Below are 25,367 nucleotides of genomic sequence, written 5' to 3'. Positions count from 1 at the left end.
ATACCACCACAGAGTCAGGGTAAGACTGAAGAAGACCACCTCCGCACCAGAAGACTGTAGACTTCCTGAGCAGAAACGATCTACCATGCCTCTTCTTAGCTCCTTTTTGAGTTGTCGTGTGCTTAATGCTTGATTCTGATCGGTCAAAACCCAATAACAGTGCTAGCTAAGCAACATGTGCTCCAGTATTTCCTGTTGTTCAGTCAGTGGACTTGCAGACTAACATAAGAACTCGTCATCCTTTCTTTTAGCTCCAAACACTGAGTCACATCCTGATGCACAGTGCTCTGATTTCAGTTAGATTTTCTCAGCGTTGCTGTCTTGGAAAAGCACTCTGTCTGTTCTCCACCACCTCATGGAAACACATGAAGCTTCTTCCAGCTGAATAAACAATGACCATACATATAGATTATTAAACTGCTTTCAGCATCTTCTTTTGACCCCACACCTCTGAGAAAATGTCCTGTCCAGATGAGCTTTGAGCATTGTTAAAAGCTTTTCTCTCCAGCAGGAGGGCTCTAGAGGTTATTATCATTATTACTAAAACATTTTTCACCTACTTTTATTATGATTTCAGATTTACAAAAAGGGAAAATGAGATAAGATAAAAGGGTGGTTGTTCCTGACCAATCTATAGCAAATGAAGGGTTACAAACTCAGTACAGGATATTTTTAAGATATGCATGTATTTCTTTACCAACTCACATTCTCTCGTTCTGTTTTGTCCCCTAAATGTGTTTCTCCCCCAGAGTGACCGGTGGTGAGTTGTTCGAGGATATTGTTGCCAGGGAGTATTACAGTGAAGCCGATGCCAGGTCAGTAAGCTCTGTTGTGTTGATCTTTGCGTTGACTTTCAAATGTGATTTTTTTTCTCTTTTGCTGCACCAAAGGCATGTTTAAGCCACCAAATTTTATCAGTGCAAGTTATTAAGTTACCTTATCGTCAATTATACATAAAAAAGAAAAAAAAAGAAAAAGGTGTCTTTGATGTGCCTTTTGTGTCAGAGAAAAAAAAAACATTTTTTTGTCTTCCTTCCCCTTGGGTTTAAATGTACTTTTTCCATTTCCACTTTCTGACGTGTCTGTTAAAAATTCACTCAAAAAGAACCCTGTTTGATATTCACTGTTTTAAGACAGTGTTGAAGATAAAACTGTTTTTTTTTCCTCAAGAAGTTTGAAGTTTATTGGAGATGCTCCAGTAAACCGTTCAGGGCTGACATCATGATGATGTTACCAGGTGGTAGGCGACAGAGGAGTCTTAAAATATTAGTTTGTTAGTTGTTGGAATAGAAGGAGTGATAGTAACTTCTGAAAGTTAGACTCTACCAGCCACCCCTGCTGTCAACATAAACAAAGGCAACTTAAGTTAAAAGCAGTACAAGTAAATCAGTTGAAAGAGGGGATTGTAGTTTTCCTGTTTTATGGAGCAACAATAGTTTTTTTGATTAATGGTTTATGACAAACCGTGGAGTTATCAAGAGGAATATTTGGATTTATCCATAGAACTACGTGGGCTAACACTGGGTTGCTTTTACAATACAAAATTTAGGATGCTGTTTATCCTAAGCAGCGCTGTCAAATCATCCACTCATTCATCACTATTAACTTATAAACCATTCAGCAGCCAAGTATCAACCAGGCCACCTATATTTTTTGGTATTTTGGCTGCAAAAGAGTCAGACAACGTGCCAGGATTTTTTTTCATCTCTTTCTTTTTTTTCAGGAACTATTTGAACTTTTTCTTGCCCAAAATAGTGGAGAAGTTACGATGATTTGAGAGTACTTGGAGAGTAAATGGGAGCACTTGTGCTCTGATGGGTTTAAAAGCATTAAAGTAATACTTTGTGATTTCACGTACTCTGAGAGACCCCGTTACAATCTAACACTGTCAGAAACAAGCTAGCGCTCGTTTTTTAGCTCCAATTCAGCCCCCAACCCCCACCACCACCACCACCACCCCCGCCACCGCCACTAAAATCATTGTGTTTCAAGTGCCTGTCAGGTAAAAAGCTGTTTGCTTCCGGCATGTTTCTTACAAATGTGGCTCCATTTAAAACAGACAGGCTTTTCAGCATTATAAGATTCATACCAAAAAGCATTGTAGGAAAAAAAATCCTTTCTCTTTGTGTATGTTTATATTCATCAGGAATCAGGTCTTTCTGGTTCCTGATAAAGTTCTGGGTTCATTTTTTGAGTGGATTTTTAAAATGTTTTTGGAGGTGACATCTGAAACTGCTGTTTTGATGGAAAATGTTTGTGCTCTTTGTAGTTTTCTCCTCTTGTTAGAAATCCCAAAGAGACTGTTCAACAAGCTGCTTCCTTTACAAGAGAGATATGTGATGGTTGATGTGTGTGTGATGCGATCGGTTTAGTTTGAGGACGGGGTGCAGAAGGGGACAGCTCTGACCAACATGACAAATGACAGAACAGTGACGGTATCAGAGGAAGTAGGAGTAGAAAGTGTGCACAAAGGTAGTCTCATTTCCTATCAATTGGCTAAATTAAGTATCTTAAGCCTTTTTTGTTGTTGTTGTTTTGGTCTGTTTTTGGATTGGCCTGTTAGTGTACTCACACAGCAGAAGGTTGCCAAACTCTGGCACATGCTAGACTAGCGTACATATAAACATGTGCATGTAGTAGCTTCAGAGTCTGTGGATTGTACCAAAGAGCCTAAACAGAGAAAACTGCCCAAACATGGCCACCTGTAGAGACACTGAAATAGAATTACTGGGTAAACTGAAGTCCTGCTGGCTGCCTAAGTGCCTAAAAATCCTTTAACTGATTCGATTACATCTTTTTGAGTAAGAGTTATAAAAAAAAACTCAGTGTGAGTAATGCAACATTTGACGTGTTATAAAGTCTATTTTCAAATTTTCAGCAGCTCCAGGTTAGCTGTTTCCTTCTGCTCCAGACAGAACAGACTAAAGATGGTATCAATCTTCTCATCTCCCTCTTGAAAGGAAGAGATTATCTGTATTTCCAGACTGTTGAACCGCCTCTTTAAATCTTCTCCTCGATGGATCCAGTGTTGTTGTAATTTCACGTGTTTGTTGTGCTCAGTCTGCCTTCGTTCTTGTTCCTGTGTTTCCTGACATTTACCTGTTCTCCCTCTTCCTCTCCTTTTTGCTTCTGGCCCGGTGTCTCTCTCCTCCACAGTCACTGCATACAGCAGATTCTAGAAAGTGTAAATCATTGCCACATTAATGGCATAGTGCACAGGGACCTAAAGGTTAGTAAGTGACCACAGTAACAGCCAAAAGACACAGGCCTGCCCGCCTGCGGCACCTCGCCTTGCTCCTCACTGCCTGATCAGTCGACAAATTAACCCCTCACCGACTGCCCCCCTCCTCCACCAGTCACCCTCGTACGGTGTTGTAACTCCACCTGCCACAGAGCATTGTGGGTAGGCTGGCTGGCTGGAGAGGAGGCGGTGGGTCATGTAGTGTTGAGGAGGGGCTGGTAGATCTCATCATGGCCTGCCCCTCCTGTATGCCAGGGCACAAAGTGCATGTAGCATCTGTCTGAAACCACGCTCTGACTCGGCCGCTGAGAGGCTGACGCCTGGGAGACCAAGAGGAGGAGGAGAAGGAAGAGGGAGAAAATAGATGATAGTCTTTTTTCCAAATCATGACAGTAAAAGTGTCATAACATGATCTGTTTTGGTTCAAAACTGATAGTTAACAAATCCAAACATAATATCTGGCAAAAACAATAACATTTGGTGAACTGATGTTATCCAAGCACACTTCTTGCAGGGCCTGTCAAAGCCTTTGAGTCAGTAATTCTTAGTTGGTCTGCTCAAGACTGCTGCCCTAAAATATTTAACCACTCACTTATTTAATAAAAAATGCTGCTGTTTGTGCAGATGACAGATGTGATGTGGAGAAAAAGTTTATCTTTCCGTTAATCAAACTGTCTTTATTCAACTCAAATACAAAAGCTTGTTGTGAAACAAAGATTTATACTGATGCCTCTTTCTGAACTATTAACGCAAACATGGCCATCAGCAAAAAGACTCAGAACTTATACTATAATTTTTAATGTGTAAAATCACTGCAAGGGGATTTGTGTCAGACCACATGATTGACAGACTTTTAAGAAACATCTTCCCTAGCAAATATCCATAGAGAGACACATTTGATGGTATCAAAAGAGCATGATGAGAATCTCTTAAAAAAAAAAATACTCCTTTGGAATTTATAGAACAAAACCATAAAATGATAAGATCCACATCTTTGCCTGCAGGTGGCACCAAAACAAACAAAGTCATAATAATAGTAGACGAGAAAAGCTCTCAGAGAGCGCAGACCTCCGCCAAGCATATTGTGATTGTCACCAACACTTTAGTCCTACTTTAATGTTATACTCCCTTTCAGCAGACTGTCTGCTACAGTTTGGTGTTAGCTGCAGGTTTGTAGGATAATTTGTTACCTGACAGTGTTGAAAATTATGATGACCCAGTACATATTTCATATTCTGGATCTTAGTATCCAGAATATCGTCAGGATCTGGATCATACTTTTACAATTGTCAGAAATTATGGTGATCTTGTCTTGTATTGTTTTGCAAAGCAATCCGACCATTTATGGTGGAGTTATATACACATATGGTGAAAACAGCTGTATCTCACAATGATAAAGAATCCTTTAAACAAGTCCTGGATCAAGACAGTGATCGGGATCACCTCCAAAATGTAATCACTTCTTCCTCATCCCATTTTGATCATTTCCTGAATATTTCATGAAGATCTGTTTGTAACTTTTTGAGTTATGTTGTTCACAGACAAACAGACAAACTCTCCCAAAAACATAACCTCCTTGGCGGAGGTAAAAAGAACTGAAGTCGTAGTGTTATGAGATAAAAGTCACAACGATATGGGAGTGGATTCATAATACCACAAAAATAAAGATATAAATTTTACAGTATCCAAGTCATAATGCAATAATACACATGAGTCGTAATGTTAGATGATTAAAATCCCAATTTTATGAGATGAGAATAAATTAAAACTGTAATTTGTAATGCTAATGGTGGCCAAATAGAACAAATTAATTCTAAATGTTACAAGGATAAAGCTGCAAAGTCATGAGATTCATATAGAAATGCTCCATGTTTCAAGGCATGATGTTAGAGGATTTAAGTACCGATCTCATTAAATTTAGTTCCTAATGCAACAAGGTCATTGTCCTCGTGTTACAGTATCAAAAACCTGAGTTTCATGAAAATGAAGTTGCAATGATACATCAACAAAATTATTCACGGGAATAAAGTCGTAATGTTACGATGACAAAAGTCATAATTTTACCAGAACATATTGAGTTGTTACAATACCAACAGTTGCGCTTTAGCAAAAGTCATAATGTCATAATAAGAGAAGTTGAAGTGTTAATGTCACAAAAATAAGTTTTAGTGCTTTGAGAACAAGGTAGTAACATAATGGGATTAAAGTTGTGATAATACCAGAAGTTTACAGGGTAGTTATTAAAGTAAAGTGAGTTTTTAAAACGGCTCTGAAATCCTCTTATGGGTCTGGACCTCTGGTTGTGAACCACAGCTTTAGTGGACACTGGAGATCTTAACACTGTTTTTGGGCAGAGGATAATGTGGTTTCTTCCAGCTACACAGTTGAGAACTATCCATCTGTGACGCAGAACTAAAAGGCAAACGCAATCAGACCCAACAGACTATCAAGAAGCAGAAACAGCTGCTCCATGCTCCCTGTGTCCCCCTCCTCAGTCTCCCAGGGTTCAGGCTCCAGTTGGCCAGGAGCTAACACCACTTCTGTTTTGAGACTCGGGCAGAGAGCTGGCCGTGCTGCTGAAGTCCATGATAAAATTTCAGCTATTTTTCTTTCCTGGGTGTGCTGTTGGAACTTTGAATTTGAGTAAACGGTCTAAATTGCGACTCATTACGGTTGCTGGGTGGAACGCTGTGAACACAGCTCGGCCTCCTCTCGAACACGGCCAGCGGCTCCCCGAGTGTCAAAGCGAGCTCTCAGCCACAGACAGTGAGTGGTAGCTTGTCACTAACCCATGGCCCCCTGGTGTTTGCATGCAGTCATTGCATTCAGCAGATCCTAGAGGCTGTGCTCCACTGCCACCAGATGGGCGTGGTCCACCGCGACCTCAAGGTAAGTGGACTCACCATGACTAGCAAAGAACCACACAGAATCCTCCTCTGTCCCATCCATCCTGGGGCTCCAACTTTTCCCACCTTTCCTCTCTGCCTCCTCTCCTCTTTTTACACCTGCTCTGTTGTAACTTGCCTCAAAGACACATCACACCCTCACTTTCCCACATAACACACACACACGATGGCTCACACCTTCACATCTTCCAGGGTTATGTTGTGATGAAACAACTTCACACTTCAGCAAAACAGGTGGTTCCCCTGCAACCACAAGATAGGTGGTTCATTGGATGTGATTGGTGATCTCTCTCGTAATCCAGAGTTTTTCATGCACAAAAGCAAAGACTGAAGTCAATACCACCATCAGTATATGTTCACAACACACTTACACATTTCTTTCTTGGGCACAAACTCATTTACACATCTCATCAAAATTCTGAGACCAGTTGAAAGCTTGCAAGAATTTACATTTTGTACTGTTGATCTTTAAAAGGTTCTAACTAGAGTTTCAAAATACAAAAGAAAGGGAATTGGGACCAAAACAATGAGTAAGAAATTTGCTGAAAACAACAATCAATGTGAAATATGCTGTTCATCGGTAGATCAAAAGTTTTAGACCACAGCTCAAGAAAATTGACTCAGTAATGAGGAGCTCCACAGTTCTTGTTGATCACTTCAAAAATTTGTTTGTCATGCTTGATGTGAGTGTTTCCAGTAGGCTAGTGGTGAAGATAGCTGCATGGAAGGCATCCACTTTCTGTAACTGATGTCCGTAAAATCACAGGAACAGGCAGGGTGGTCCCAAAAAAGTGAAGTTATTCTTTTGGAAGAAGTCCTTTGTCAGGCGGGCACCAGGAACTGCAGCGTTGTTCTGTTGAAAAACCCAGTCATTACCACACAGACCAGGGCCCTCAGTCATGAAGGAGGCCCCATGTAACATCTTCATCTTCAACCATCTGTGGTTTGACAGTGCTGACCAACCTAAAGCTCCAATGTTCCACTGAAGGAAAGAGCCCCCAGATCATGATGGCGCCTCTCCAGTGAGATCTCCTCGTTTTGCCAGTCACATCAAAGCCATCAGGACCGTTGGGGTTCAATTTTTTCTCATCAGAGGATAAAACTTTCTTCCCCCTTTCCATGTCCCATGTTTGGTGCTCTCTGATGAGGTCAGGAAGACGTTTTTTGTTCTTAAAGCCTTCTCTTACAGATGTTGTCTTGTGGTTAAGGGGCTTCAGTCTGCACCAGAAATTGACCAGCCTTGGTTTGGGTTGAGGACGGCCAGCCAATGGGATCCTCCAGCTCAGTGCTAGTGAAATTGTTTTGACTCTACTGTTTGACTTTTTTTTTCCATAACTTTCAGAATCTGTTTAAGATTCAAAATGGCTGTTGCGTCCAACTGCAGCGGTCATGGCGTGTTGTGAGAGGACTTGCTTTTGCAGCTCAACGATGCGACCACGTTTAAAGAGAGAAAGCTTTTCAACCATTGCCATCAGGAGGTCATGACAGAGTGAATACCTGACAGAAACTGACAATAAATCTACAGCATTAAGCAGATTTTTTAAAAGGCTGTGGTCTTAAACTTTTGATCAGCTGAGGAACAGCCTATTTCAGTCATTTGTTGGTTTCAATAAATTTCTCACTCAGATCTTTGTTTTTGTCTCACTCCCATCTCTTCTTTTTGTATTTTAAACTTCTGCTTGGTCCTTTCTAAGATCCAACAGTACAAGATTTAAATCCTTTAAATTTGAATTCAAATCTAATCTTTCAGTGGTTCCTTAAATGTGGATCAGGTGTGTATTATTGCCTGCAAAGATTTAATGCAAGCATTACTTAATCACTGTGTAGTAAGTTTGAGTACATGCAGAGAGAGTAAAAGTGCAGGCAGGAACTATTTAAATGTAGGGGCAGGGCTTAAGGGAAAGCATCATAGAGCCTGTTTATTTGCAAAGGATGTTTGCTATAGATTTTGGTAAAAGTTCAGCTGCTATGCTCAAATGATTAAGTTATTTAAATGTAAGTTAAATCTAACTCTTGAAATCATTTTTTTTTCATTCCTGGAGTATATTTCCCCTCTAAATGAAGATCCTCTGTTTTAAACATCTCTATTTGCATACAAAGTAGAAACCCCATCCTGTAACTGGGTCATAAAACTTTTTTTTTTGACTGTAGACACATTAAAGAGTTGTAGCATTTAATCAGAAGAGACATTGAGGTCAGTCATCTCCTCTTTGTGGAAGAACTAGGCTGTTAGCACCCTTCGTGGTCGAGTTTTCATCCTTAATGCTGCTTTTCTCACTGAGGTTGGTCCTCTAAGCTCTGATTTGATAATCAAATGAAGCAGGTGTGTTTGAGGTCCGAGTGATGCTCAGCAGTAAGAGGCTTGTGTTTTTGCATGTGTCCTCTCTCTGTGCTCTGATTGGCTGTTGCTGGGCAGCAGCCACAGCTCGGAGAAGAAACACAAAGGCAAAACAAATACAACCAAAACAAATACAGAGCAGGAGCAACACACACACACACACACACACACACACACACACACACACACACACACACACACACACACACACACACACACACACACACACACACACACACACACACACACATACACACACACACACACAACAGAGTACACAGAGTTACAGAAATACAAAACCATCTGAAATTATTGTTAATAAATGTATTTCATTAATATCAATAGTATAATATGAATATCAATCCGGGAATATCAAACCTCTGTGTACAGTTTTGGTGAGTTAACAGTTTAACCTCTGGTTTTAGGGCGTCTTTAGAAAACAAAATGTTCTTTTTGCAAATTATAATCCTGTTTTGGATAACTGCATGTCGAACTTTTGATGGGAGCTTCAAAAAAACAAAATGATGCTCATATCCACCTCTTTTAGGCACAGCTGTATCTCTGTTTACATATTCCATATAAAAATGTCCAGCCTGTAGGAGGAGTTTTAGATTTTAGGGTTGCAGATGTTTGTCTTTGCATTTGCAGCAACAATAATGCACAAGTACAGTTTTCTGGAGGAAAAATAGCCTGGAGAGCAAAAGCAGGAAGAACATACTTTATTTGTGGAATAACTTTCAAATTAATTGAACACAAACCTGTTTAAACTGTCAGTAGTAACAATCAGTGTCTAGATTTCCTGAGGCCTCTAAATGCACCAGAAATGTTGGATTCACCTCCTTTCAACGGACATTGTTAAAGATGTTTTCTTCTGGTCTTGACGACATAGCTGGCAAAGCTTTACTTTTTACTAGACTGCATTATGGTGTTGTTATTTCAGCAAACTTAAGACCCAGAAAAGACCCAGAAAAAAATGTTTTCAGTTCATTCTCGCAGTTGAGGCCCCCTTGTTTCTTCCTATTTACAGCAAAACTAAGATTCACCAGAACCAGATCTTTGACAAATCATGACTTTTGATCTGAACTCATGGTTGCCTAAGTTGCTAATTGGAGTGGAAATATTAATATGAAAAAGTCTGGGAACCACTGATGTTATGCATTGACCTTGTTGAATTAATCCCTGTGTATTTCCCTGTCGCCTGTCCTGTCCTGTTGTAACCCTCTCTGCAGGCCTGACAGAAACACTGGGTTGTAATTACAGGCTGTCGAAACACTTTACTGATTTAGTGATTTGTAAAAAACAAAAACACACTGACGCACAAGCAGGTGTTAAATCACAGAGAGCAACCTCCGTCCATATGGCACCATCTGTGTGATGATAAAGCAGATTAAAGCAGAGCTTCATTAAATTTCCTCAGGATGCAGATTTGAAGGAGCAGACTCTCAGAGTCCGAACCTTTGAGGGAAAAATAATGAAGCTTGTGCTGTTAAGCTTTAAGTTATGCAGAATGGCAGCTACCAAATGGAGCTGCTGCCTGTTCTGAAAGTGAGGCCTTTGTACCATCAGTGGTCCTAGAGTTACTCACAGAATATAACAGTGTCTTCAACTTAACTATCAAACAGGTGTGGGTTTACTACCATTTGAATGTTTTGCTGACTCTGTTAACAACATCTATGAGTGAAATCTGCGGAGGAAACAGTGAATTATGTCATGTCAAAGAAAGATCAGAGCGGTAGCTTGAATTTTAATGCAGCTTAAAACGAACAATTTACTTTGGCTCAAACTAGAAGTTGCAGACTGTGTGGCAGTGACTTGTTCAGGAGGCACAGCTTCAGAGCCTACCAGAGTACTAACAGTGCATAATCACAAAGTGATCTGGTTTGGTGAAGTCCAGTTTTAGTTTCACTTGAGAGTCTATAAATAAACAAAGAGCCGGGCTACGTTAGCTCTGCTTTGTGAGGTTGGAGCTGGTAGATGAGCACTGGTGGTACATAGGGATGGGTACCTTTTTACATTTGAAACGACAACCCGGCACTCAATGATACTTTTGCTTGTGTTCATGTAGAAATAAACATTAAATTGTTTAACAATGCAATCTAAACGTTTTTCAATTTAACATTTTCATTTCTCAATATATAAACTTATAATTCTGTGTTTATGTACAGTTGGTCCCCCCTCTTTTCCACTCCCTCACAGTCACAAGGATGAGTTTAGGTACCAAAACATGGTACCACTTAATTTTATGTGAATTGGTATTCGGTACTATAGACAGAATTCTGTCGGTACCTATTAAAGTACCCAATTCGGTACCGATCCCTTGTGGTACGTGACCAGGGTTCACTAAAAAAGTGAAGCGTCATGTGATGCAAGCTGAAGGTAGCAGCAGTGGAAGGAGTCAAACATTTTCAACTGTGCTTGGTTTTCTTTTTTTTATAATTTGAATTCACTGTGATCAAAGATCTAATGAAAGCTAAAAGTACCTTAATGAGAAAATACACACATTTTTGGACTTGAATACCAATAGATTCTGACTATCAGTTTTTTTTTTTTTTGTTTAACTGAGTACTGGCACAACTTCATGCCCACTATTACCCAGAAAACTAAGTACAAGGCTAGTTATTACTAAGACTATCAACTCACCAGAATGATACAGAGGTGTGAAGTAGGTACAAACTCTCAAAGACCTCTCTGCAATCAAACTTATTTTCACAACAAACAGAGTTGTCTAAGTTTGATGCACTTTATCCTCAGTTCTAATTCAGTGCAGGGTTCCACAGCCACAAGTCTGGGGTATTTCGATAACCTTCTCCTCCTCTCCAGGTCACATTTTTCTTGGGGTTTCAGTGGACTGGGGATGAACAGACTTAGCGTTTGCAATGACTGCATGATACTAATGAATGCACCCACCCTGACTCCATCCTCTATCTCTCTTTTCCTCTTCCTCGTCCTCGAACCTTTGCCCACAAACAAAGGTTTCAGGAACTGCACGATTCAGAAAACACACACGCTCTACTAACTGCTCCAGCAACCTTGAGAAAAATGAGCATTAACTGAAGGAAATGTATTTTAGTTGATTTCAGAGGATGAAACGTCTGAAGTAAATACCCGAGGCAGACAGTGAAGACAGCCTGTGAAGATTTTGATGAGCCATAATTTGTTCTGAGTGTCTTATGTACATCTGTTTTTACATTTAAACAACCATTATGAAAGCACATAACAGCAAGAATTATCAAATCAGTTTTTAAGAACAGGCTTATGGCTCGTGCTTGTGGCCTGATAAAGCAGTCACCCAAATAAAAAGGCCCAAAAAGTTTCGTAACTTTTAGCTACTTTGACCCAGACAGAGAGACTTAAGAATGTAATGTGTGTTGTATTAAAGTGAAATAAATGTATGTGAGAGGCTCAGAATGAACTATGGCCCACATGGCTCCTCATGTTATAAATTATCTTTTGATATTGAGTTTTAAATAAAAGCAGCTCCCCTCTGATCAGCCTCCCACTCTTTTATTTACGGCTCAGTCGTTCAGAATCATTTCTAATTTGGCCTGATAAAGAAAACTGCTTTGAAAATGTCAGAAAATACATAATTCATCTGTTTTCAACCTTTAATGAAGCTCGCACTCTTCTTCCTCCTCCCTCTGCTGCTGGGGTTTAGCATGAGTCACGGTCGGCCTCTTTCTCTCTCTGTCTGTGTCCACCAGCAGGGCTCACACGCCCAATTTCACCTCAGCCCGCCAGCGCGTTGTCCTGTGACATCCAACGGTGCTGCTGGGCTGAGGTCAGCCGTGGCCTCAGACTGAATCTGGATGAAATCAGGCTCAACATGAGTCAGGAGAAGCCGACTCTGAGTCTTCATGCCTCCCTGCAGCAGATATTTGTCCGTCAGAGCGAACAGCTGCTACAGCTGGCCTCCAGCGCCGCTATTAATGCTAACTGCTCAAACTCACATCATGACATCAGTCCTTAATGTTATTACTCTGATAATTATCCGTCCTGCTGCCAGAATGCCTCTGAGCTGCCTGTAAACAAACACACCAAGATCTTTAGCTCGGAAATAATATCACAAACTCACCACACGATGCTGAAAGATTTGTGTCTCACTCTTCGCCTGCAGCCGGAGAATCTGCTCCTCGCGAGCAAGTTGAAGGGAGCAGCGGTTAAACTTGCAGATTTCGGCCTGGCGATTGAAGTGCAGGGGGACCAGCAGGCATGGTTTGGTGAGTAAACACAACTCTCCAACTCTGTTTTAATGATTCTGGGATCTCTACAGAAGTTTGAAGTGTTTTTGACGTTGCAAAGCTACTTGCTCGTTTCAAGCTTGTTAGCATAGGCGAAAGAAGCAAAATAAGCTTGATTCAACCAAAAAAGGTCAAAGCCCACCCAAGATCATATTTCCTTGCTTTTCCTGACTACCAGTGAGGGATTGGTCGACAAAAAAAGTGTTGGGAATGAGCAACATTTAGCTAAAGCTCCATGCACAGAGGCCCCATAGTCCTGGGAGAAGGTGGCTTGCCCAGCTCTTTCTTCCTCAGTGTCTAACCCCATTTCAACACAGGGATAATTTCAAGAAATGTTTCTTAAAAATAAAAATGGTATGTTGAGATGTTAAGCGCTATATGGCCATCCCTAGCCTTTTTTTTTTTTTTTTTTTACCACTAAGCCTTGTCTGCCATAGTGATATTAAAAGGTTAGTGATTGGCTGGAGGGTTGCAAATCTGAGTTGTGTGAACTGAAATTGAATTTTGTATTTTTTAATTTTAGGAATAGAAAGTTGAATTTTCAATAAGATGAGAAAACAGTTCCAGAGCAAATAATTTTCATTTAAAAAAACTGAATTCAATTTCAGATCATGCGGTTCAAATTTAATGTTATAATCAAAATCCATTTTCTAGTGGCACAAATCTCAATGGTTTATAAAGTTTCTAGCAAACTAAAAGCAGCCTGGTCCAAATAAGTTGATTTTGTTGGTCTCTCTGTATTAAAGTTAAATGGTTCCCTTAACAACATAGTTGTGTTTTCTTTCTAACTTGGACAGACTGCAAAAACTGAAATTTAAAAGTTTATTTTCATTTGAAAGAAATGTCTCATTAGACATCCAGTTTAAAGAAATATTATGAAACTGTGACAAAAAAATCTCCAAGGCCCTTTTTCCATAAACCTGCTGAGAAGGAACAGCCTCATGAAGGTTTTCTAACACTATCTGTTGGTATATTTGTAGGGGTTTATTCATCCTACCTGATGAAAAATCTGAAATCTAAGCAAATGTTTGTCTTATATATATTTTTAAATCTTATTAGACTTGGGATGAGTCAAAAAAAATGTTTCACTTAAAGATATTAAAGAAAAAACGACACCTGAATTGTTTGTAAAGAGTAAAAAAACTGCCTGTGGAGACAGAGAAAAGTAATTCTTTAGTTTCTCGTATTAAAATATTATTTCTTTTTCAGGAAACTAAACCAGAACATATTTTTACTCCAGTTTTAACTTTAGTTTTTCTGCAGTCCTCCTCAGGTACATAGAAAAAGCAGACCGCAATAAATCACCTGACAGACAGCACAAAACCACCATGTGACTCTTCTAAGGTCTATCATCCCACTGACACACAACTTTAGATTCAAATATCTCTAAATGTGGGTTTTTCCCTCAGATAAAACAGATAAATCACTCAACAGCATCTGTTTTCAGGACAGGTCTTGCTCAGCTGATATGAATAAAAAGAACCCTGGAGATCTTTTTGTCCCAGTTTTATTTCATTTCTTTAAACTGGAAAATCAACCGTCTGTGGTTGTATCAGTAAAGCCAGTCCCACCTGTCTGAAGGGACTGGGTGTGCCACTGCTCCTGGCTCCGATTTCATGTCTGGACTCAGAGTATTTTAGTCCTTGTTCTTCTCTTTATTCCCTGAGGAACAGAGGAATAATTGGTCTATTCCCCTCGCTCCAGCCTCGCTCCATCTGGAACCAGTTCAGCCTGTCTTCTGACTTTACTACAAGTCGTACTACGTCTCATTGCACAAAGCAGCCTGGCGGTGCTTTAAAGCTGATTTTGTAAAGTGGGCTGCATGGAGCCCGTCACAAGCCGAACTCCACAGCCACAGAGAAAGTTTCTCCATTTTGAGCTTGTTAACCTTGGTTCATAAACTGTACAGGACCACTGATCCTTACTGTGGAGTGTTTTGTTTGGAGCAGGTCTTAACAAGCTATATACTCCGTCACACATCTTGAAGAGGGGCTTAATGGTCAGAATAAACATTTGAGAAATGTGTGGTGTAGTTAGAAAATGTATTAACCCATACAGACCTGTTAGTGCCCACATGAGGATTTATGCTTGTGATATTATTTCCTGGAGTAATTTAAGCATTGTATGTTCTTACATACAATACAGTAAAGACATATTGATGTGTTTTTTAAGTATTTTCAGGAACTCCACAGCCCTCTAACCCTTAAAGCCTTAAGTTTTTGAAAGTAATATAAGTTGTATACTTACTGTTTTTCTTTTTTATGCCAGATAAATATGAAAGGTTTTTTTGAAATAAGCTCTATTGGCACTAAAAACTTCAACACCAAAACTAAAATGTGCATAGTTTTAAACCTCATACAAACAGAAAAATGAAGTCTTGGCTTTACAGTGGGAAAGAAACAAATTCTTTGGCTTTTTTTTTTTACTTTAAAGGTCCCATCTTATGCTCATTTCTGCAGTTTAATATGGATAATATGGATGTATTCATGAAACGGTCGTAACATGTTTTGTTCCAAAAAGCCAATAAATCAAGCACAGCAGCATTGTTTCCAGGCTCTCATAGCCCCTCTGTTCAGAACGCTCTGATTTAGTGGGCGTGACCTCATATGTAAATGAGCCACCGCTGATACCACCCTGCACTTCTCTGAGAGCGGCGCCATGTAACCATGACTACCGAGTGCACAATGTTTGGAAAACAGCAAAGCTTGTTTACCGTAACATTACAGGCTAAAACAACAGGCTAACCACAGCAAAGGTTAGCATCCTGAAGCTAACACAGAGACAGGGGGGACACTGAGAAAAAGCTCTTACATCTGCTCCACAGCACACAGCATTTAAAATACTCACATTTCCAGGGTCTGAGGTTTGTTGGTGAATGGTTGGTAATGCGCCTGGATTCAGGACCAGTCTATTCGCCAGCCCTCTGTTGTACTGTCCAAAGTTGGAAAAGCAGTCAGCCGTGAAGTGACTAGCACACACATGCACAGTTTTACTGAGTGTAGCTGGCACATTTCCTTGATAAATGAACTCTAGCCACTTAGTCTTGTCTTCTTCAGAGATGGGAAGCTTGTGCATGGAACTATGTGGCAGTTTATAGCTGCTGCTTCTCCAGCAGCGGGGGAGAGGAGTGGGCAGGGAGGGGTTTGGGAGTATCTGCTTCGGTGGACCAATCAGGTCAGACTTGCTCCTGATTGGTCAAAAAAGGGAATCGCTAACGTCGGCAAATCCCCAAAATCCACACAACTCGTCTTAGGTCAGGATTTTACATTCACAAGCACTACTAAGTACAGGTTTTGTCATTAAATATCACATTTTGTGGGCTGGGGGGAAAGCCAAAGACCCACAAATTTCACTAAAAGACTTAATAAAGTGATTTTTGCACAATATGGAACCTTTAAAGAAAAGCTATTATGTATTTCTTCTATCCCTCTGGTGCCCACTTGGTATTATCACATGACTGACATCTAAAAACAAATCCCCATTCATATCCCAGTGGTATTTTAGAAAACACTCACTTTAGCCCTGTTTGAACATTTTGTTTTAGCTGCTGTCTCTTTAAGGCTCCCCACTCCACAAACCTCCTTCTCTCTGGTTGGCCCTCTGGAGGCCTGTCAGAGGCAGAGCTATGGGCAGACCTTGGTGTTTGAGGCCCTCCCAACGTGGCATGAACTAGTTAGGAGATCCTTGTGTGATGACCTCATCATCTCATGAAGCTCTTTTATATCAGAACATCCAGCACCTTTAAAGCAGGATACCCCGTCTTTAGCCCAGTTGTAACAGGATTATTCAAACAACCACTGAACAACGGGCTCATGTTTTCTTCTCAGAACTGTGTTAATTTGTGTGTTTGTGTGTGTTTCAGGTTTTGCTGGCACACCAGGGTACCTGTCTCCAGAGGTCCTGAGGAAAGATCCCTACGGCAAGCCAGTGGACATGTGGGCTTGTGGTAAGGCTCTCAGGGATGCTGCTTACAGTAGTTACAGAGTTACATGATGGATTTTAAGTTTTACGTTCAGGTCATTTAAGGCACAAGAGAGCTGTGTGTAAAGCTGCAGATTGTTCACTTTAATGTGCTTTGAATGTGATGTGTGTTACAGTTTCGGTTACAATCAGTCCTTTGCTACTGATTTGTGTGTGTGTGGGTGAGTATGTGTGTGTTACTGTCTGCTTTATATACCACAGAGGAATACAGAGGCCTTCAACCCCTTGAATTAATCATTGCTGATGCTCATTACACACCCCTCTGATGGGCCAGGCCACCTGGGCCTGAGATGTCAGACTCACTCTCACACATACACTGTTTAAAACACACACACACACCTGTGCTGACTCACTGCGTCCACACAATCAGAGGTCTGTGCCGTGTCTGTGGTCAGACCGTATCCTCGTCAGATAGAGCACCTTTCATCTCTACCTGGCAGCAGATCAAAAAAACAAACGGTCTCCTGTGACACCAGCACACACAGGAGCTCTGGTGTGTGTGCTTGTGTGTGTTATGTGCACTATACACAGACTGTTGGTGCAAAGTTTTGGATTCAGTCGTAGTGTGATTACCGTTGTGTGTGTTCAGCTTTGAGCAGGATTTATGGGTCACAATGTGAGCTGTCTGTCAGGATTAACTCTTTGCATTGTGTGTGTTATGTGTGTGTTTGTGTGTGTGTACAGGTGTGATCCTCTACATCCTCCTGGTGGGATATCCTCCGTTCTGGGACGAGGACCAGCACAGACTCTACCAGCAGATTAAGGCTGGAGCTTATGATGTGAGTTTTTAAATCAAGTTCAACAAACTTTACTGGCAGGAATATTTTTACACCACGATCAACAAAGTGAGACAACATGTGGAAAACATCATCACACACTCCTGAAGGGGGGGCTAAACAAAAAGTTCTGTAAAAACAAAAAGTTCTGTAAAAACAAAAAGTTCTGTAAAAACTCAAGATTTTGAAATTTCTTACAACATGATGTAGAAGTTTCCCTCTGAGACAGACTCCCAGAAACCAAGTGAAACACTTTGACAGAACAAGTGATTTTTCCTCTTTGAATATGTTTATTTTTGATCCAGTGAAGGCAGAGGAAGTCAAGCAACTTGCGTGTTGAGCCAGAAAAAATGCAGTTTTTCTTCATCAGTCCTTTTACCTGAGGATGAGCTTAAGTCTACAGTCTGAGTGTTTGCTAGTTTTATAAAGATTTCCCTCTTTGATTTGATTATCTTTTTAATTTATTGATCTTTAATTTTTTAAATCCCGATTAACAGCATGATTTTCTGTAGCTAACTGGCAATCAATCATAAATTAACGCAGGTTTGTCATCTGTTCTAAATGAAGATTAGAGCGACATCATTCAGGCTTTTCATCGTCTTGTCAGTGTGATAGTAAATAGTTACGCTTGATTTTTATTTTAATCTGAGTTCTTGCTTTGAGAAATCTTTAAAACAATTGTTTCGATGATGCATTTTAAGAACATAATCCCAAGTGAAATCTGTGTTTAAGGGCAATATTTTAAGTCAGCAGCGACAGACAAACAAAACAGTAAAATAAGTTACAGCCACAACACTGAAATATTTAAGACAGTATTTCAACATTGAAACTTTTAAAAATGTAATATTGTAATTCATGTGGCTTTATTAAGCAAGCCAGTTGCTACAGAGATAACAAAATGTGCATCTGTGGACTAAAAAAAGCAGCTGATGGACCTGGCTTTGCCGAGGGTCCTGGCAGGGATGTGCCTCTTGCTGTATGTCCTCACGATAATAGCCCAGAGTCTCTTTTTGTTTCTCAAAGCTGTAAACCCATACCAGCAAACCACAGGTCAGAAGATATTTGATTAAAACAGGAATGAAACATCTGCTTTAGAACTGTGTCGACATTGAAACAACTGAGCCCATGATAAAAATACACTCTCTGATGAGCCTCTTGCTTGATTGCGATTCTGTCATTGATTAAAGAAAAGTTCAGAGCCGTTTGTGGTGGTTCACAATCTCTACTGATCATCAATAAGAACAGGGGGTTTAAATTTTTGGTAAAACAAATATTGTCTTCAGAAAAATGGTATTCGTCAAATTTCCATCCGTTAAACACTCTAACACATCATGATTTCTTCTATTTACCTTCACGTAAGACATGTTTTTCCACCGCAGAATATACACATCAAATGCAACCTTATGTCACCACCTTTGGCTAGCTTAAGCCGCGTTTCCACCAAGCAATCTGGTTCGGTTCGTCTCGATACGGTTCACATTTTGTAGCGTTCCCACTGACTTATCCTGGGACAGGTCCCCAAATAATCGAGAAGAGCCGTTCCACTTTTTGGGACCCTTCCGTACGGGTGCCAGACTGAAGCGATCCCCTCTCGGAATGCTGGGTGTCTTCCACCATTGCTCTATGTTTACTGTGTCACGTTTTTCTTCTTTGTTGGATTTATTAGCGGGGTACACTATGTCGGGCTGCTATGGCATCACATTACATGCTGCTGTCGGCATCCGGCTTACACGCCGCCTACCATGAGGGAGCACGGTTGGCTGTGGAAATGCAAACAAGACCAAGCTTAACCTTGGAGGAAATGGGGCTTTACCAGCACCTCTGTTCTGCGGGCTTCAACATTAGATCACTGTGATTTATGGGACATACTCCAAAGTAGGAGGAGGATGAGTTTCACACAGCATCAGAGTTGATAAGAATGTTATCAGACTAAAAACAGTTAAAGACTTTGCATTAAGCCAAAGTTTCATACATTCAAACATCCCTGAAAGCCCCTGACTGCCACAATCAGCTCTGTACACCTTGGTTTTTATTATGAGACATTGATTTATGTTTATTCTTAAGTGATTTGACTTCACACATTGATGAGTTGTAACTTTGTACCCTGGGACCCAAGAGACTCCAAAGCAGTTTTACAAGTTTATAAAAATGTGTGACCAGGGCACATTTCTTCATCTGATTCTGCTTCAGGAGGTTTGGTTTATGTGTGGCATTAAGTGTCTATAAATGTGTTAACTTTGACAGCCCTTATTTTTCACACCTGAGCTTCATCCTTTGTTGTTATTGACCGCTAGCTGTATAAAAATATCTTTTTTTGGCTCTCGGCTCCTGTTTCCCTGTCAGGCCTCCAGAGGTCGACATGTCTGATACCTGACCTCACTTTCCTTCCTCTCCAGCCTCACACCTTTCTCATTCTGGTCTCAACCTGCAGTGTTTTCATCATCCCCAGAGTTAGAGCGCTGCTTTAATTCACCTCTGCCTCTGTGCCAAACCGGCTTCTGTTGGCCAGCAATCGAGTGAGCGCTGCGTCCATCAGTGAGCTCTATAAATCACAGAGTTCAGTCTGAGCTGCAGAGGACACTAGAGAGAGCAGGAAATGTTCTGTCTGCAGAAAATGTTCAAGTACAACAACAGTCAGGGCTGTTCTGAAGAGATGAGTAAGACCAAACTGTCATCTGATGTTAACCCACCAACAGTTTCCCTCCCCTGAGTGGGACACAGTGACTCCAGAGGCCAAAGACCTGATCAACAAGATGCTAACCATCAATCCAGCCAAGAGAGTGACGGCTACAGACGCTCTCAAACACCCCTGGATCTGCGTATGTTTCACACACTTACACATTCACTTTGTGGTGAATAAGTTCAGCTTCCTTTCTAACTCATGCTGTTTGTGTGTGTTTACAGCAACGCTCCACTGTGGCATCCATGATGCACAGACAGGAGACTGTGGAGTGCCTGAAGAAGTTCAACGCCAGGAGGAAACTGAAGGTGAGAGCCCCTGATCGGTTTGCTCTACTTTTGGGAGTTACGCTGCTCTCTGGCTTTGTGCTGATAAAAGCCACAAAACCCATCCAGGCTCCTGAGAATCTAATCATTAACCTCTCAGAGTGTGTAAATATTAGAGTTTGTTCCCTCAGTGTTCTTTTTCTCTCCACAGGGTGCTATCCTGACCACCATGCTCGCCACTCGCAACTTCTCAGGTAAAAACCACGGCTGACGGCTACGTTAACGCTCCTTTCAGTCTTCTCTGAGGTGTTAAAAAGAAAATCTCTCCCTGACGACAGTCTTTTGTGGAAACCCTCTCTCTTTTGTTGCTTCATGTTGTGTTTAAGTCACTGCTCTTTAGAGTGCAGCTGGTTTCAAACTGCTGCCCTTTAGAGCCCGATAAACTCAATGACAGGAGGCCCGTACAGATCAATGTGGACCCATCCTCCCGTCCCTTTAAAGGGCAAACATTCAGACTGAGACCAGCTTCATTGATTATTTTTCTTTCTTATGACAAAGATGAGACACGCTCACATTTGTTTTGCTCCTTGTTAATGTAATTTTTCAAAGAGTCTTGAACATTTTCTCAGTGCTTCTTTTCTCTCTCCCCCACTTGTGTGGTATCTTGTGTGAGGTAAGTTTACCTGATATGAATAAAACTCATCAGAGTCAAACAAAACTCTCAAACTGAGGCATGGCATCAATACTGATACATCATTTTGAGGCTTTTAGAGACAAACTCTGTTTTTTGGTGGCCATACAGCAGGAAAGAGAAGAGATTATGTATTATTATATAGTTAAAAAGTTCAGATAATCAGATGGAGCTGATATTAGCAAGCAGACTTTCTGTAATGATTGCAGTGGTTGGCACTGCTGCCTCAGCAGAAAGTTGGTGCTCTAAAATCCAGCTGAGCCTCTCTGTGTTGAGAGCACCTGTTTAAGTGCACACTACTAAATTTTACACTTTATGTTTCTTTACATAAATAAGCAACAATTTCACTTTTAACCTTAAAGTGATACACCGGGATGGAACAAGTTGGGTCCTATCACAAGGTTTAGGGCAGAAATTACCCCTACAGCAGTGTTTTTGTGCAGCAGAAGCCCAGAGCGCTCGCACCAAACACCCCCTCCCTGCTCCTCTGCCGGTTTCCTCTGCACTCAGACGGGGCCATTTTTTACTTGACCAAAAACACAAATAAACGGACTCCCACCAAAAAAATCTGATATCGGTCTGCATTCACACTTTATTCAAAGTGAACGGCATGTCGTCTGCACTCTCATAATCACTCATCTTTACGTTGTTATTGCATAATTCATCCTGGCAGACTACCTGCGTTTGTTTATATCTGGCATGCCGCGCACTGACTGATACACTAAGCAGCGAGTGCCTTGTACTCAGCTGTGGCTCTGCAGCGGAGGTAGCGCTGTTTTACGACAGGACGAGAACTAGAGCCTTATTTAGTTGTGTTTTTGTGTGAAAGTAACGTGCTGAAAATTCTCTAAATAAAGTGTGAATGCAGATCAATATCAGATTTTTTTGGTGGGAGTCCGTTTATTTGTGTTTTTGGTCAAGTAAAATATGGCCCCATCTGAGTGCAGAGGAAACCGGCAGAGGAGCAGGGAGGGGGTGTTTGGTGCAAGCGCCCTGGGCTTCTGCTGCACAAAAACACTGCTGTAGGGGTAATTTCTGCCCTAAACCTTGTGATAGGACCCAACTTGTTCCATCCCGGAGTATCTCTTTAAAGATCTACTTGAATTCAAATCTCTACAAACAGTTGAGGTTTGCCAACTTTTTATCATTTATGGCTTTACACATAATGTATTTTAGGTTCTTGCAACAATTTTCATAAATAATGAGGACAAGCGCACACAAACGAACCGTGGATTTAAGAAATTATGTTAATTCTGGCATTTCTGTCACTTTAACTTCTGTAAAATATTTAAAAAAACACAATATACTGCCAGGGTGTTAGACACTATGTCACAGTTGGTTAAAACATGTGACAGCTTTTCAGAGGATAGGCTGAGCAGGGAGGGAAAGAGGAGGACGACTGGAGCTGCAGGGCCATAGGCAGCCTGTAAAGCACTGTAAAGCAAAAACTAACATCAGTTAAAGAAAAAAAAACATAGCCTTATTATTACATGTGCTCTCTCAAACTCTTTATTGTTTATTTTCCTTATTTAAACTACACAGATTTTGAATAAATAAATCCATTTCCCATTAAACCTTGAAGATTTTTAGATTTGTGAAAACTTCCATGACATAAAGGCTCTAAAATCTTAGTTCAGGGATAAAAGAGGAGTCTATGTCTCAGGACTATTTTAGCCCTGCTAAGACAAGAGAGGACGTGGTTACAGTGCTCTCTCTTATTGGTTTATAATCCTCACACGAGGACTCTAAGATGTTTGAGTCATTTCTGCAGCTCAGTGTTAATTCACCCTGCATTATTAGTCTACTGAGTTCAAGCGGGACATTAAAACTCATTCCTCCTGTATGGCCACTAAAGACATCTGAAGTCACATCTCCATGTTTATGGTTTGACAAATCCCAACCTTTAATAACTTCATCACATGCCTAAAATCCATAAACTCCCGCCATAACCGACCGTCTGTGTGCGTCTCATCTGCATGATCTGATGAAATCACCTCTAACATGATTTCAGCTCACTCCATCGAACTAATGAAGTGTTTTTGTTGCTTCCTGAGATATAAAGTGTGATTTCTGGAGGAGGAGCCAAGCCGCTCGGCTCGCTGCTCATCGCTCTGGCTCCTGTAGTTCCATCGCATTCAGCTTCCTGCATGTTTCAGTCTGAGTTTTTTCTTCTCCTCTTTTCATTTACATCTTTCTCCTATGCTTCCTTCTTGAGCTGAGCTCACTTTGAGGATGCTCTAATTGGCCAGATGCGTGTGTGCATTTGTGTCCGTACGAGCTGCACACTGACTTCCTTGCATTATCTTTTTTTTTTTCTCTACAGCAGCCAAAAGTTTGCTGAACAAGAAACCAGATGGTGTCAAAGTAAGTCCAGCCTCTTGTTTCTTTTCTCTCACACTTTTCTGTTTTTATGTCTCAAACAGAAAACTTTCCCATCTTTACTAATTGGCTCATGTTTGAGGTAATTCTTTGAATACTTTACTAGAAACAGGAGCTAAGTTGAGTTAAATTTACCCAGTGGGTGTGACAAATATTCTCTGATGATGATGATGATCCTCCTCTTCATCGTTGATCAGTGTGAGAGGAGGAGGAGTATCTGCTGTCTGAGCCAAGGGAAACTAATATCAGCTGATTGAATTATGATTCTGGTCTGGAGACTGGATTCAGCTCATGAAAATCCTGTTTCCTCCGTCCCCCTTTAAACCTAAGTTTTATCCATACTCAGGATTTTGATCATCCCCTCAGTTATCTCTCCTCAAAGCTTCACTACATGCAAGATATTCTATCAAACCTGAGTGACTGTGTGAGCTTGAGCTGCAGAATCAGGTTCAGGTTAATGTTCTCTCCCTTTGTGTTGTGGCTGCTCGGTGCAGAAAAGGAGAACGGACGGTACAGAGATGTTGAGGGTAGGCCTGATCCTGCTGCTGTTGTTAGCCTGACCAACCCCTGCAGTGGGTAGATACTCATAGAAACCCCTTATATTAATATTCCACCACAGTGTGTTTTAGGCTGGGGAGGCACAGCACTACATGATGTGTACATTCACACGTTCGCAACATCTCACTAGACTACATTTGGACTGTGCTTAGACTACCTGTAAAAAGCTAAAGCTCCTTACATTCTGCAGAAACTCAACAACTCTTACAGCTGACGTCTTTAAATGACTGTATTTATCATGATGTGAAAATGTGAGGGTTCAAAAACACATTCAAGGAAAGAAGTCAGGATTAAAGTTGTGAAATGGTGCAAAAAAAAGAAAAAAATTGGTCCATAAAAAAAAAGATTATTTGGGTCTAAAATGTTTTCCAGTCAAAATAGTCCAAATATAAAAAGCGGTAACACTTTATTTTAGAGGTCCGCAAATTCATCGCACTTAGGTAATGATTAGACTTTTTTTTTTCTTATTTCTGTGAAATTACCCCCAAAATTTATACTCGCAGTGTCTATCACAATCAGGTAAGGCCAGTTTACTACCCCACTCTAGGTGAATATCACATCTGAAGCCTTCACTTGTATCATGTCAAACATTATAGACCTAATCATAAAGGTTTATCATTTTGCATGTGATCTCAGTTATGCATATCAACAAACTTGGTACCAAAGAACTTGGTGAAATTAAATAAACAGCTAACTATCAACTGCTTATTGGGAATTCAAATTAATAACTCAACATTTCAAATGTAATTATCAGAGGAAACAATGAACCTAACTTCTGTATTCAAGAACTGTGCAGCTTTTTATCACCTGCTTCTCAGGAAATAGCAGAAATGTTGGGATACTTCAAAAACATTTTGTGGTGGGTTGTGAGTTAATTTCAAATAAACTATTTAATAATCGTCCACTTTTTACCTTGCAATTTGGAGTAAATTTCAAAGAAACTGGAAAAAAACAGTAGCCTATCAGTTGTGACTTGAGACAGTAAATTTGGACATTATTTTACAGAAGTTATGTGCTAATTTTAAAGAAATAAGAAAAAAAAACTTTGTCTAATTATTACCTTAGTGTGGTGAAATTTGCAGACCTCTAAAGTAAAGTGTTCCCTAAAAAGCAGTCCTGATGAAATCCAGATCCTGATCTCACCATTAAAAGAAAACTTGACATATTTTCCCCACATCGCCTTCTAACAGAGAACATTTTCCTTAGTCAGAAGCAGAGTTTGCCGATGTTAACACAGCTCGTAGCAGTGCAGAAAACTGACCACCTATCACCTGGTTTCTAGAGAAAGCTGAGGGGCAGGTGAGGTTTGGTTT

General features: G+C 40.6%; 1 protein-coding gene across 23 annotated transcripts in view; it reads left to right on the top strand.

Annotated features, from left to right (window-relative positions):
- camk2d1 (calcium/calmodulin-dependent protein kinase (CaM kinase) II delta 1) overlaps window positions 1–25,367 on the top strand; it is a 112,967-nt gene that overhangs the window by 69,627 nt on the left and 17,973 nt on the right. For 6 of the 23 annotated variants that reach the window (XM_074662459.1, XM_074662452.1, XM_074662457.1 and 3 more), the window contains exons 5-13: window positions 750–815; window positions 6,058–6,130; window positions 12,600–12,702; window positions 16,586–16,669; window positions 17,389–17,483; window positions 20,177–20,299; window positions 20,385–20,468; window positions 20,638–20,680; window positions 23,444–23,481. In XM_074662459.1, coding sequence (XP_074518560.1) covers window positions 750–815; window positions 6,058–6,130; window positions 12,600–12,702; window positions 16,586–16,669; window positions 17,389–17,483; window positions 20,177–20,299; window positions 20,385–20,468; window positions 20,638–20,680; window positions 23,444–23,481 — 709 coding nt within the window. Of the gene's footprint in view, window positions 1–749; window positions 816–3,156; window positions 3,230–6,057; window positions 6,131–12,599; window positions 12,703–16,585; window positions 16,670–17,388; window positions 17,484–20,176; window positions 20,300–20,384; window positions 20,469–20,637; window positions 20,681–23,440; window positions 23,482–25,367 lie in introns of all 23 variants that reach the window. The other 17 variants (XM_074662455.1, XM_074662448.1, XM_074662439.1 and 14 more) reach the window with 3 other exon arrangements.

This window comes from Halichoeres trimaculatus, unplaced genomic scaffold (genome assembly GCF_033239565.1).
Source record: "Halichoeres trimaculatus isolate MK-OKI-2021-1 unplaced genomic scaffold, fHalTri1.1 fHalTri1_scaffold_22, whole genome shotgun sequence".
NCBI classification, from domain to species: Eukaryota; Metazoa; Chordata; class Actinopteri; order Labriformes; family Labridae; genus Halichoeres; species Halichoeres trimaculatus.
This window is presented reverse-complemented; position numbering and strand designations above follow the sequence as displayed.